Source organism: Bremia lactucae, linkage group LG13 (genome assembly GCF_004359215.1).
Source record: "Bremia lactucae strain SF5 linkage group LG13, whole genome shotgun sequence".
Lineage (NCBI taxonomy): Eukaryota > Oomycota > Peronosporomycetes > Peronosporales > Peronosporaceae > Bremia > Bremia lactucae.
In genome coordinates this window covers 455,503-470,208 of record NC_090622.1, presented here as the reverse complement: position 1 = coordinate 470,208, position 14,706 = coordinate 455,503, and the positions used below count along the sequence as shown (strand labels likewise).

The 14,706-nt window shown below is 45.6% G+C and overlaps 1 protein-coding gene across 1 annotated transcript; it reads left to right on the top strand.

Annotated features, from left to right (window-relative positions):
- Positions 1–11,546: 11,546 nt before the first annotated feature.
- CCR75_000394 (uncharacterized protein) lies at positions 11,547–14,265 on the top strand (the record flags this gene model as incomplete). The annotated part of the gene is made up of 3 exons (XM_067958502.1): positions 11,547–12,075; positions 12,131–12,238; positions 12,283–14,265. Exons 1-3 carry the CDS (start codon positions 11,569–11,571, stop codon positions 14,263–14,265), a joined length of 2,598 nt encoding a protein of 865 aa, XP_067817145.1. The 5' UTR covers positions 11,547–11,568.
- Positions 14,266–14,706: the final 441 nt, after the last annotated feature.

Sequence of the window (14,706 nt, the reverse complement as noted above, 5' to 3'; positions counted from 1 at the left end):
GAAAGGCTTACTTATTTGAGTGACCTATAATAAGGTTCGATCGAACTCATGAGTTCGGTCGTACGCGGCAAGCCATTGGCGCCATGCTGTACACTCTGGGAAGAGAACGGAGAACGGCCAGTGCCTGAAAACACTGAGCGAAAAGACCGACCTCTAACTAGGGATATGCGTCCTCCGCTATACCTAGTTATTGGTCGGTCTTTTCGCTCAATTTTTTTCGTCAAAAAAGTGTCGGGTTCAGTAGGTGCGGATCGCCGTACTGATCCAGCAACGTCAAAAGAATTTGTTTTTGCAGGTCTTGACGAAAGTTGCTCCTCACACACAAACATTGTGTGTGACTGCCCCAGGTGATGAGATTAACCTCATCACCGTGAAATTACAGTGGCAAATACATTGCCTTTTAAGTCCCTAATCGATTGTGAGGCGTCGAACAATTTCATTCGACCCCAATTGCTAAAAGACTTAGGCTATAAATTTATTGAGCGCGATATCCCTCTAACCGAGGATGACAGTGCGCCTTGCAACAAGCGCATGTGTAGCGGTAAAGTAACGTGTACTTGGTATTCAATGCACGTCAAAGGGTTAACAGTACGATGATGATAATTTCATCGCACTGAATTTGGACGACAAATTTGATGTCTTCCTTGGACTACCGTGGCTCAAAAGATACGAGTCATACAAAAAATGGCAGCATCAAGCCGTGACGATGTCTGCTTCGAGATAATCAGAGGGCCATCTGGTGAACGTCTTGAATCGTACTTAAGTGTGTGGATGTCCTGCAAGTGAGTGCGATGGCCTCACTTGTGGTTCGGTCGTTAGCATGACTGCACAAGACCTCAGTGTGAATACCCAGCACATTTCTGAATCAGTTGAGTGGTACGAAGCAAGGGTGCTTGCTTGAAAAGCAACATCCAAGAATGCTAAGAACACCTGTCTGTAAGAGGCAGTGCGAAAATCCTAGATCGACTGGAGAGTCAATCGTAGAGGATCTCGCTGTGGTAGCGCAACTACAACTAAATACAGTTGGGGAGGATACTTTCCAAATAATTGCTGTGGGAATAAGTCGCCGGAATCTTGCGGTTTAAGGTTCCTAGGTACCCTTGTATATAAGCTCCAAAGAAGAAAGTAAGACATGAAATGTCTTAGTAAACAAAGTGGTCGCGAAGGGAAGAGTGCTAATGGTGGTGCTAGTTCCAATCACCACGAAGAGATTGATTTTAGGGATCGCTCCAAGGGCAAAGTTAACGCTAACGTTAACATGAACCAGTAGGAGTGGGACCGCGATACGTTGCGGTTCGCTCCTGAAACGTGGCCCTGGTTGCCCTTCAAGGATAGCCTAATAAGTTGGTCTGGTATGACCAGCGATCGATATCACATTCCGCAATTCGGCTCATCGAGGCTTCACAAGCCTGATGATGATAAGACGGAATTCTTCATCGAGGTCGTTTACCGGCATCGGTGGTACACTTGCAAACGGACAAAGGATGTCAAACCATTGTTTTACGCTCTGACAGCCTTTGTACAAAATGTACAACCATAGGCCGTGAGGTCTGGCTTGACAAGCTAAATGCTTTCCGTGAGCGGTTCAAGAAACGGACCGTAGTTGGTGCACGCTACAAGTTGCAACGTTTGTCTAGAGAGAGAAAGATCGCTTGCCTCTCGTGGTCGGACTCATGCCCATGCTGTTTTGAGGGTCATTGCCTAAAGACGCAGGGAGTTTTTGCCTCTCGGTGGGGGGACTCATGCCCATGCTGTTTTGAGGGTCATTGCCTAAAGACGCAGGAATTCCTTGCCTCTCGGTGGGGGGACTCATGTCCATGCTGTTTTAAGGGTCAGGCCATGCCTCTAAGGAAGCATATTCCATCAAAGATCCTCAGTGGAGGACTCTCATCTCTTACGAGATACGTCAAGGGATTGAGAACCTCCAATCTTTTACGAACGCGGGAAGTGCTCATTTTCCGATGGACCTTCTACCGAGGACGACGGGTCTCGTCCAACATCAGTTGGATACGAGATTCCCAACAATCATGCGAGGGTGGATACCCTCGCCAACGAATGAGATAACTCGTTCGTACACCTTAACCTCACGGTGGTTCGAGAAGCTTTCAGCAAGAAATCGCTTCTCACCACTCGAATCCGTCAAGAGATGAGGAGGGGGATTAAAACATCGGGTTTGCCTTGTTTGATGAACCCAAATGAACATCTTGATTTGGATCACACCCTTAAGTATTTGAGAGATGATATTGTTCACGAGTGATCCCGTCGCGGCGAGTTAGTGGTGAGGGTTGATAATGTTTTTCGTGACCAGTCGAGAATTGTGCGGAGGTTGCGACTGATCAACTGGCGAACGAAAGGACACATCAGTCCCTTCAAAATGAGCTGTTGACATCTCGTCAGTAGATCCCTTCCTTGGAGGAAAGAGTGGATCGTCAGGTTCAAGAGAATCAGACTTCATTCCGAGACAATTAGGCTTTGGCTCGGAACCCATCAGGCTTTGGCGGATGCTCTAGACCGTTCCGGTGTAATTTGAAATCCGAAGAAGCCTCGTACTGATGGTACGGGCGGAGATGCCCACATAAAACGTTGGGTTCAGAGGATGCGTAGGCATACTACGAGGCAGCTCGATCGTGTGCGCATTGCCTTGGTAATGTCGTACACGGAACGGGCCGATATACCTGGGCAGTAATTTATTACTGCCTACATTCGCCACTACGTGTTTTGGTAGGTTTAATGTCAACATTAGGACTAGATCTTTGACATTAAATGAAAGTATGCTTGCTCTTCAATTCTTCAATTTTTGTCAGAGTTCCGTCTCTGTCGGTCCTCAGCATCAGCGATGGACTCCTGTGCGAAACAAGCCACTGCTTCTCTGGCCAACGAATTCACCTGCAGACTTGGTTTTGTTTTTGTTTTCAGTGCAACCGGCTCACACTGCAGAGATATTAATCACTTCATTGATGAGATCTATTAATAATATTGTTTTCGAAGCTGAGTTATTAAGCATTATTTTCAAAGTCAGTAATAGCTTTATTGTTGTTGCTGAGTGAGTCGACTTCAATGTTAATTAAATCAACATTGGTATCCTTCGCATTAATCTTAGTGCTTATGTCCCTCCCCTTGAATAAGTCACTCTCAAACAAGGTGGAAATATGTGGATGGCGCTCACGAAAAACGGTGTATGCTTTGTAAAAGCATGCTCTGAGTTGTTGATGGCAAATTCTACCTCTGGCAAGAGCTCGCTCTGACTCGTATAAGAGTGGACATATCCGCGAAGTGTCTCTTCGAGAATACGGTTTGCCCGCTCCGTCTGACCATCTATTTGGATGATCGGAAGTTGACGTGTTCAATTGTGTTTCAAGTGATTTGAACACAGTTTGCCATAATTCCGCCGGAAATCTAGGGTCTGGATCTGAGACCTGTTAACGTGGTAACCCACAGAAGTGCAGCTAGATGTATCATTTTGCTGCAAAAACAGGAATGATATTTTTTGTGATCGTCGTCGGGGGATCCGAAGACGGAGTCCATATATACGGACTGCAAACACTCTGCTGAAACAGACAGATGTTGTAACGTGTAACGTATCACGGGATGAAGCACTGGACTTCACCCGTTGACAAACATCGCAAGCACGTATGTACTTGTGGACGAACTCATACTGGCGTGGCCAGTAGAAATCGCGACGTATTGTGAGATAGGTCGTTTTTCGTCCAAGATGACCACTTATTGATGCATCGTGACACTCATACCTGATGCGTAAACGCAAACTTTTATGGGTGGGGATGACGATACGAAGTGTGTCGCCAGCATTGGCTGTGTAAAACATTAACCCATTGCGTGTGGTGTATCGATCTGTTGAGGACCAATACAATTTTGACAATTCTTTTAAGGATTGTTGGGATGGATTTCTAAGGAATCCATCAGCCATTTAAGGGTCTTTTCTTCTTAATAAAATCTTCGAACGTCGTCGGGTAAATCTTTTAACGTCGTCGAGTAATGTTGACGACGGATCACTTATTGTTGCAACAGTGGCCTTATACTCACTGTTGATTTGCGCAGCCGGCTCAAAATCGGGCCGGCGCGAAAGGGCATCAGCGACGACGTTTAATCATCCTGGTTTATACTCCACGGAAAGTTATACTCCGCGAAGAAAAAAAATCATCTCGCTATTCTTTGCGAGAGGTGTAAACTGTTTACGGCCGTGCGTAAATACGCACGGTCCGTGTATACAATGAACGGTCTATCTCCCGAGATATAGACCCTAAATTTAGCCTGTGCTTATTTCATGGCAAATAACGTCATGCACTGGATAATTGATTTCAGCTAGTTGAAGATGACGCGATTGATAGCAGAAGATGCGCTCTGCGCCGTCTGTGTCATATTGCATCAATGCACAGCCGATTGCCAAATCGCTGGCGTCACAAACCACACGAAATGGTCAGTTTTAGTCAGCAATCGCCAGGATTCATGATTGCATCACGCTTCGCTTGATACCCTTGAAGGAGCGCGTACAATCAGCGTTCCATGACAACTAGACCTTTTTTAACAAAGAAGAAACATGTACTGTCATTTCGGCATAATCGCGTGAGTAATTGTGCAGGAACGCTGCGAAACCGAGAAACTTTCTAGGTCCCTTTACATCAACTGGCGCAGGCCAATCGGTGATCGTCTTGATCTTTTCTGGATCCGGGCGTACACCGTGTTTACCCACGATGCACCCAAGAAGTGGTATTTCGCTAGCAGCGAATATAAACTTCTTGAGATTTGCATCCAGCTTATGCTTACGCATAAGTGTAAGAACGTTTCGGACGTGCTACGTTGTACTTCAACATCCGAATTTTCCGTTCATGGCTCTGCTATGAATGAAGACGTCATAAGTATAACTCGGTGCGATCTTAACAGATTGATTACACACATGTTTAAAGCCGGAGGGGCATTACTAAGTCCCTGTTGCAAAACCAGCCACTCACATAGCATTCCGCTTGGGTGCTTACTGCTGTGAACGCGATATTCTGTTCATGCAAAAGGATCTTATAAAAATAATCCATCAGATCCATTGACGAAAAGATAGTACTTTTTAACATACCATCAATGATTGCGTCTTTTCGTGGTATCGGCGTTTGAGCCGGTACCGTTGCAGCGCCCAATTTATTGAACTTATATACAATTAGCCGCTTTTCTGTTGCTTTACGCACACAGAAGGTCGGCGAGCTATGTAGGGAAGTTGACTCTCTCACATGGCTTGCTGCTAAGCGATCGGCAATGACTTGTCAATCACAAATACTTCTTCACGAGGCAATGGCCACTGCTTCATGACACAGTATTCAAACCTGGAACCAGGTCGACTTTGTGTCGAGTGCCTTTATCCTAAGAAAAATCGCAACGTACTGATTCAGAAAAGACATCCTTAAATTGCATAAAATCCGTATATAGAGAGTTTGTCTTTAAAGACTCTCAGAATTGGGACGTAAAGCGCTCAATCCGAGTCTTCGCATCAAGGACCTTTTCGTTTATCGATGAGCTACTGAGAATCCGTTCATTCTCTGGAAATACTATTGCCAACCGAATATCGGCCGCGTACTTGTCATCTGTGTCATCTGTGACGAGTATCTGTGACAAGTATCTGTGACAAGTATGCAGATCTGCTTGACTTTGCCACTACGCAGATCACGCAGAAATCGTTTCGGTTTTGTCGTTGGAATTGAATTATCTCCAAATTTAACTTCGGAGGCGCTATCAGATCAAGTGTATAAGTGCCTTCATTGATCCATAGTTCCAGGTGACGCATGCTAAAGTCACTAGAGTGGTCATCGCGACGGAGTCATCTGATGATGGCTTTCAGCTAAAGATGTCCCACGAGTCGACTAACCTCGCCATTACCTCTCGGACTGTCACGTTAGAACCCCAAGATTTAACGAACTCGGCCCCGGGTGATCCGGCGGCCTTGACAGTAGCCACTGAGTCGAGCGAGGACTGTGACTTGGACCAGTCACCTAAAACTGGTGTAGCAGGTGATTGTCACCGTCACCTGGAATGGTATCGACAGATGACATGTTCCAGTCACCTGCAATGAGAGTTGGAAGTGACGTATTCCCCGCAGTAGACGCTAATGCGTCTACTCAAACATTGTATTACCAACAGCTGCACTGATACGTGCAGCTGTCAGCTTTGCGGCCTCACAGCCCACGCGCACATACTTGTTAGTCTCCATGTTGATTGGTCAAAATCAATTAATGTACATATAATCGGTATTTTTATTGTAACCAATAATACAAAATTACAGGGAAAGACATAATAGTACGTAACGAAGTGCCCCGTTACGAAGGTATTATTTCCTATATGAGGGATAGTAAAGGAAATAAATTACGAATTACAATATTATTATTTTATTAAATTTCCAGTCGAATAGTTCCAATGTTTTCAAATAGGGTAATATTGATGCAATACGACATTAGCTCTATTTTGTAGCGGAGCTACCTCGCTCCTAAATTCAAAGGAAGACTTTAAGACTCATAGAGTCTCTTAGTTCTATAGAACTAATGGGTTTAACAACTCAGGGAGTCGTACAAGCTAATAAAGTCGAATTCTAGTTCAAGGGATTTAGGGGTTCGTATAACAAAGTGGCAACTAGTGCCTTCGCTTAATTTTTTTTCCTCTTTGAGGTTAAAACCTAACAGCTATCCGTTCGGTTGTGTTTTATTTCCTTTGTCTCATTACAATCAAGCGTGGGTCACAGCGGACAAGCGTCTTAAAGAGAGAGCGGGTCATAGCTTGGCCATCTGGATTTCCGGAGACGTAGCGAGAACGCCGGTGGAGATCGCTGCTCACGACGCTTTTCATGAGCGATTCCTTACGCCAAAGGTTGTGATGCGAAGTCAGTATCTGACGAGTTTACGTTATCAAGCCCGTGAGGCTTCGGTGACCTCCATGAAGAAAATTCCGATTGTTTTGTTTCCAATCGAAACAAGGAGTGAAAACGAAGTCTAATTTGAGAACTGGGTCCACCGGGCCCGGCGCCGTTGTAATATTGGAATATCAGAGAGTTTGCAGATATGGCTGATGTTCGTTTGATACGGAAGCTTCGCTTTGATTTCGCTAAGCTATAGGTCCAAGGCCAGTTACGTTCGGCATTGTGCCACAAAACGAAGGAAGGTCTAGCCGATATTTTAAAGCTTCGGTTGTCCGTACAACCATGTATCGAAGCCGCACTGAGGCTATAGATCCGCTATGAAGTATGATCTTGTCAAAGTCAGACTTTATCTGCTCGGCTCTGTGCCGTATGTGTTTGTACAGATCACGTGTCATTACGCACGGCGACTGAGTTCGAGTCTAGACAGCTTAAATCTGCGGAAAAGAACGACGCAGTTCATGGCAAAGATTTACTTGCAATCAAGTATGCTTTTGTCAAATTCAGAGCTCATCTGCCCGGCTCTATGCCGTATGTGGTATATACAGATCACGCGTCATTACGCACGGCGACTAAGTCGCCCCATCTCTCACATAGAATGGCCCGATGGCTATCATTTCCCGCGAAATACAACTTCGAGGTGAAGTATATGCCTAGTAAGCAGAATGCTTTGGCCGATGCGTTATCACCCAAGCCGGATGATGAGCTTTCTCATTTATCGACTATCATGTCGCCTATTCCTGAATTTTCCGTTCGGCTTACGCCAAGGATGAATAGTGGGTAGTTCTGCTACAAACTCTCACGAACTCTAATTCAGGTATAAAATTGCCGGCGCGATTGCGTTTGCGTGCAAGGTTACATCGATTTCTCGATACACTGCGGACCCTCCGCGTGTCGTTGCTCCTCATGATAAGGATTTGAAGTACCGAATCCTTTATGAGGCACACGATACTGTCTTAGGTGGTCATCTCGGAGAGAAAAGACCTACGGCTCTGTAAGCCAGATTTATTAGTGGCCCAAATTTTATAAATGGGTCAGCACGTATGTTCGCACATGCGAAACTTGTCAACGGGATTAAACCCTCGGCGCATGCTGTTGCGCCACTGGCGAGCCTTCCCGTACCCATAGGTTGTCGCGAGTCCATTGGTATGGATTTTGTTTTGGTCTACCGAAAGAATCAGCCGATGACTCCGGCATAGTGGTCTTTGTTGACCGATTAAGCAAAATGGCTCACGTAGCGGCCGTACCGGATTCCATTTTTGTGAAGTTAAAGCAAGGTTGTTTATTGATCGCGTGTTTCGACAACACGGTTTGCCAGTGGCAACTGTTTCTGATCGGGACCCCCGTTTTACGGATTATTACTTAAAATCAATTTTCCGAGTGCTTGACGCCAGTTTGGATGTCCACTGCGGACATCCGCAGACCGATGGTCAAACTGAACGTGTCAGTCGCATCATAGAAGACGTTTTACGCAGTGTGTGTGCTCAGACACCAAAGCGCTAAAGCTCAATGCTCCCAGTGGTGGAGTTTGCGTTAATTAACGATGTAAATGCCTCTACAGGCTATACTCCGTTCTATGTCAACGGTCTTACCCACGCACAAGTTCCATTAACAATACCACTGCGTGGTTCAGGGCTTGGTGGGGGAGAATTAGCCGATAGGCTTGCTGATATCAGCCCTGTTACCGTTCAGAAACAAATAAGCGAGTTTCTCGCAACGCGATTTAGTGTCTTAAGACATGTAAGGGATACGATGGCCATAGCCAAGACAAACAAAAGTACAATTAGATGCCAAAGGCAGAAGCTGTATTAATTCTTATATGGTCGGAGACCGAGTTTTATTAAACGCTAAAAATCTATTCACCAACTTGGTTTCCGCGGTCTTCAAGACCAAATTGCGCCCGCGCTTTATTGGACCATTTACGGGCGTGGCCAAAAAGAGCCTAGCTTATACGCTAAACCTTCCTACCAAGCTGTGTACACACCCAGTGCTTTACGTTGGCTTGCTTATGCCAATATCGGGGCCCTTCCCACGTGGACTTGAAGGCGCTTGCACCGAGACAGGCGGTCGTGCCGCAGATTTTTTGTATCCCCACCAGGATATCCAACTGACCCTCTAAACGAGGCTGCTGGCGCTCCAGCGTCGAAAGACGGTCCCGAACCGCCTCAAAAGAGCTCTCAATCTGAGCAAGGACCTCACGAGGAAGTTGCAACTCGTGCCTTAAAGCATCAAATGCTTCCGCCGAAATTGCGGCCCCCTCCGCGCTGCTTAATGCGCGAGGGAGCCTTTAGTTTCATGTGGAGAAGCTTCAAAAGCGACAGGCCAATACCAGTATCTAGTGAAGTGGCTAGGGTACCCCTCTTCTAAAAACTCTTTGGAGTTCGAGGTACCTGTTCGGCAAGATTGCCCGTGCGTCGTTGACGTTTTTGAGTGCCAATCTCAGGGTCCACTTGCGTCACCTGACGCTTCCCACCACTAGACGTGGAATTTAGGTAAGTAAATCTTTGTCATGAACTGCGTTGTTCTTTTCCGCAGCTTTAAGTTGTCTAGACTCGAACGCAATAACACGTTCACACCCACCAACATCTGTTTATAACAGAGCACTGCCAATGGCAAAATCCGATGCGTCACAGACAACACTGAAAGGCCAATTTGGATTTGGTAGTGTCAGGATCGGGGCATGAATAAGACTATCCTTGACTGCTTGAAAAGCATTGTGTTCAGTGCTAGACCAGCACCATTCGGTATCCTTTTAAAGAAGATTAGATAATGGCCTTGCCATATCAGCGTAATTTTCGCTATATTTGTGTAAATAATTAGTGAGACCCAACCACTTATGCAAATCATTTTAATTGTTAGGAACCGGCCAATCTAATATGAATTTTTCCTTAGCGGGACCCGCTCTTAGGCCTCGCTTCCCAATGAAGCACCCTAAGAAAGGAATTTCTTCTGTGCCAAAAATGCCTTCAGATGCATTGGTCTACAATTTATTTGTGCATACACTCGAGCACTGCTCGTAAATGGTCTAAATGGTTTTTCATATCCGCCCGACCCTGCTCCACACGACTATGGGCAAAAATGTTATTAAAAAGCCTGTGCATATCCTCGATGAGGGCGAAACAGTTGCGTTACTAAACGATTAAATGTTGCTGGAGCGTTGGAAAGCCCTTGTGGCATAATTAACCACTCCCTTAGCATACCACTTGGGGTACTAACTGCTGTCAGCGGGATATCTCTAGCTCGTATGAGCAGTTGATAGTAACTATCGACTAAGTCAAGTGCACCGTACATTGTACATCCCACCATATTGTTCTGAAGAAAATCCTTTCGAGGAATGGAGGTTTGTGCTGGTATAGTGGCAGCATTAAGCTTATTATAAGCATGCACAATGCGCCATTTACCATTCTGCTTTTTGACACAAAAAGTCGGTGTCGAATGGAAAGATTTGCTTATTCGTACCATTCCAGCCTCGTGCTTAGCACGAATTAAACGTCAATGACGTCACACTGTTCCCTTGGTAAAGGCCACCGTCGTGCAACACAGTATTTGACTCCCAGAACCAAGTCAATTTCATGACGGACACCTCTATCCGGAGGTAGAGCATATGACGGATTATTAAATATCACATCTTGGAATTCCTTAATCAAGGATTAAATATGGATCCGCAGGATCTTTAAGGATCGATGACCCACTCCGCGCACTTGGTGCAGCATTTGTGTCATCTAGGACAGCTTCGTCCAGAAGTGACGATGAGTTCAACTCAATCGTAGGTCGAATGACCACCATCTCAGATAAGTTGCCAGACTTTAAAGCTCAGCCGCACTCATCGGTAGACATTTCGTCTAGCTCTAGAAGAGCATGTAACGAAGGGATTGCCGCAAGGCTAACTTCTCCCTTAATGTTACCGGCTACACCATTTACAAGCGTGTGTAATTGCTCACATGTATCACTTTGTGAGGGTATAAACGCTTCGCATTTCCCCTGTCTTGAAGTAGAGACAATACGCCTCTATGAGGCCGGGACATTCACGTCCCAAAATTTTCCAGCCTGTATTGGATTTATGCCAGACATGGTGTTTAATTCGAGTATAGCGGAGCTACCTCGCTCCTGAAGTCAGAGGAAACTTATCGAGTCAGAAAGTCTCGTACTCTATAGAACTAATCGGTTTAACAACTCAGGAGTCGTACAAGCAATTAAAGCTTAATGAATCCTAGTTCAAGGGATTCAGGGGTTCGTAGAACCAAATGGCAATTAGTGCTTAAGAGTTTATACCTTAAAAAGGCTTCTATCTCTTACAGATCAATGCGCAAGCCATAGGAAGGCACTTAAAGCTTTAAGATCAAAAGAAAACTGCACTTTATTTAATTATTTAAATCTTAAAAAAAATTACCCTTGCTAATTTAAAATAGATTTCGGCCGGACCACATTTGTACCCATAATAAATGGGATTTTAAGTATTTTAGAATAGGATAAAAGGATTAAAGTAAATGTACCAAAATAACAGTTCTCCAACCGATGTGTGCCATTACAACCTACATCTTCCAGTTAGTATTTAAGTTTTGGCCAAACTTTCCTTAAACTAAGCAACTAAATACCTTAGAAGTTGCCGCCACAACTTTTTTGGAAACGATTGTTTTTAAGGCTTTCATCAGTATTTTAATTAAATGCTGGAAGTTATTGAAGAGGAAGCAACGGGTGCCCGATTTGATCGTGTTGCACCCCAGTACGAAGCAGCGTTTGCCCGGTTTCTGCGGCGCAATTACCTCATCAGTCTTCAGCAGCTGCATCGCCGTCTAAAACGCGTGCCAACATCCCAATTTACCCATAGCGATTCCGTCGAGCAGAGCCACAGATTCTACAGCCAACCCGTGTGCGCGCAGCTTTTGCTTGACTTCAATGTGCAGTTAGGGACGTTGCTCTTTCGCCATCCAGAGCAGCTTCTACCGCTTTTTCACTCTGCGCTGGCGAAGGAGGTCGGCTGCAACGCCGGCAAGCCATCAGATAGTGGCGGGCTGCCGTCCATTCCGGCCACTACTCTACGCAAGCTCAAAGTCCGGATTGAGAATCTCCCACCAATACCTTCGCTGCGTAAATCTGCCATAAGCGCGATTAGATCGAACGATGTCAAGCAATTGATACAAATTGCGGGCACAGTCGTGCGGACGGGGATGGTGCGTGGAATGAATATTTGTCGAGAGAAGTCGTAAGGCTGAGCTTATACTGCAGATTAAAATGATAGAAATGGAGAAGGAGTACCAGTGCTGCAATGCACAATGTGGACACCGATTCCTTGTGAAATCGGATCCAGAACAGGGCAATGTGTTAGAAATTCCGGTACGTAGATCGAGGGTAGTGGTAATCGTATGTTGCTCATGTAGAGGGACCTGATTGATCTACAGAAACTCTGTCCCTCGGACTCAATGGGGGGCACGAGCTGTGGTGGGAAGAAGCCGTGCAGGTCAACGCAATTTCTACCAATAGGAGGAGCAGACAGCAGTGTCGTATCGGACCACCAAGTCATCAAGATTCAAGAACAAGCATCAAAGTTAGGTGTAGGTTCCATTCCACGCTCAATAGCTGTCGTATTGGAAGACGATGTTGTTGACACTGTCAAGGCTGGCGATCAGGTTGTGGTGGTCGGGACGTTAATGCGGACGTGGAAACCATGCTTCCAGGGTGTCCGATGTAACCTCGAAACTTTTATCAATGCTAATAGCATTCAAATAAAAAATGCTTCGACGGCACAAGTCATGGTGACAGAGGAGTTGCGAGCTGAGTTTGTACAATTTTGGGCAAAGCACCAGCACGACCCTATTCGTGGACGTAATGAAATTGTTGCTAGTATCTGTCCCAAGGTCCATGGATTATTTTTCATCAAATTGGCAATAGCCCTTACGGTCATCGGCGGAGTTTCATATGTCGATGAATCCGGTATGAAGACTCGAGGTGAACCACACATGCTACTGATCGGAGATCCAGGCACAGGAAAATCGCAATTTCTTCGGTTTACAGCGGAGCTGAGTCCACGTTCTGTGCTAACAACTGGAATTGGCACAACGAGTGCTGGCCTGACCTGCACAGCTGTCAAAGATGGCGGAGAGTGGATGTTGGAGGCAGGTGCGTTGGTACTTGCGGATCGTGGAGTGTGCTGTATCGACGAGTTTAGTAGTATTCGCAGTAATGATCGAACGTCTATTCACGAAGCAATGGAACAGCAGACGCTAAGCGTGGCAAAGGCTGGACTCGTGTGTAAATTAAATGCGCGTACCACAATCTTTGCTGTTACGAATCCAAAAGGCCGGTACGACCCCACTGCTGACATCTCGGCGAATACAAATATCGCTAGTCCACTGCTAAGTAGATTTGATTTAATCCTCATGCTACTGGACCGCACAAATCCAAGCTGGGACCACGCCGTATCTTCGTTTATACTTAATCAGGCCGTTGATACGAACATTACTTGTAAAGAAGGGGATGAACGTGACGCGAAAGAGTCTGTTTTTAATTCAATTAACAGCCAAGGGCCAGCGTCGCTTCCAGTCGACTCAGAGCTTTGGACCATTCCGAAATTGCAAGCATACATTTGTTATGTCAAGGAAAAGTATCATCCTCAAATTAGTCGTGGGGCAATGCTCATACTCCAACGCTATTACCAGATACAGCGCGCGTCCGACTCTCGGAGTGCTGCGCGAACAACGATTCGTCTATTAGAGAGCCTTTCACGACTGGCACAAGCTCATGCGCGACTAGTGTGCCACTCGGACGTCGCCATTATGGATGCAGTTTTAGCTGTTTTTGTGATGGAGATCAGCAAAACAACGGATGGTTGCTCAGATATGCTGAAAGGGGCTGCAGAATCTGTCTTGCACTCCACTTTTTCTGATACCCCGGAGGAGGAGTACGCGCTTCAGGAAAAACTTGTTCTTGATTATCTGGGCCTGCAGGAGCTAAGGACTGCAACAACGAGCGGTCTTTCTTCGCATTTAATGAGCAGGCCGCAGCATAGCCATGTGCAAGACAAACTTAAGAACCGAGGCATTGACGAGGCTTTTGACCATGGTAAATTGCACGGTAACACCCGGCACAAGATGCGAACTCAGCAGCATTTTGAAGCGAGCAGTTCGCAGCAGAAGCAACGATGCGAGAATGATATATTATTACAGGACCGACAAGAGCATTTCTTAATACCGTCGACCCCTGACGTCTATGAAGAAGGCGTCAATGTAATGGACGATTATCGTCTGGGTCTGTCGCATAATTCAAAAAGGCAACAATGTGAAAAACCAAACCCGCGATACGATTTTGGTCCCTGGAGCTTAAAGGCTGAGGCGAGTCGATCGATTATTAGCAAGTGGAAATAGTGCATACTTTTATGCTCAGGTCATCCATTACACTGGATATAACGAAAGCTTGAGATCATGGGATAATAATTAATATTGGGCAAACTGATTCAGTTCCACGTGTGACCCAATTGTAAAGTCTAAATGGAAAAAAATATTTTTTTAAATATTTTTCGCACAGTCCATGAAGTCGGACTCAAGCAGTTGGAATTTGGATATGGGTGTGTTTGAAGTCTGATGAAGTAAAGTACTACGGATTTTGCGTCCGGCTGCTCGATGTGTATTGACTCTTTCAAGCATGGTTTGTGACCAAGCTTATGAAGCTACTGTCATACCTTGCGCTCATGATACTATTTACCACATCGATCCTAAATGGCACACTAGACGCTTTATAATAAGCACAATGAGCCGTAGGACATGACCACACAGTGAGATCACTCTCCTCAATTAGAGGGTGTTCTG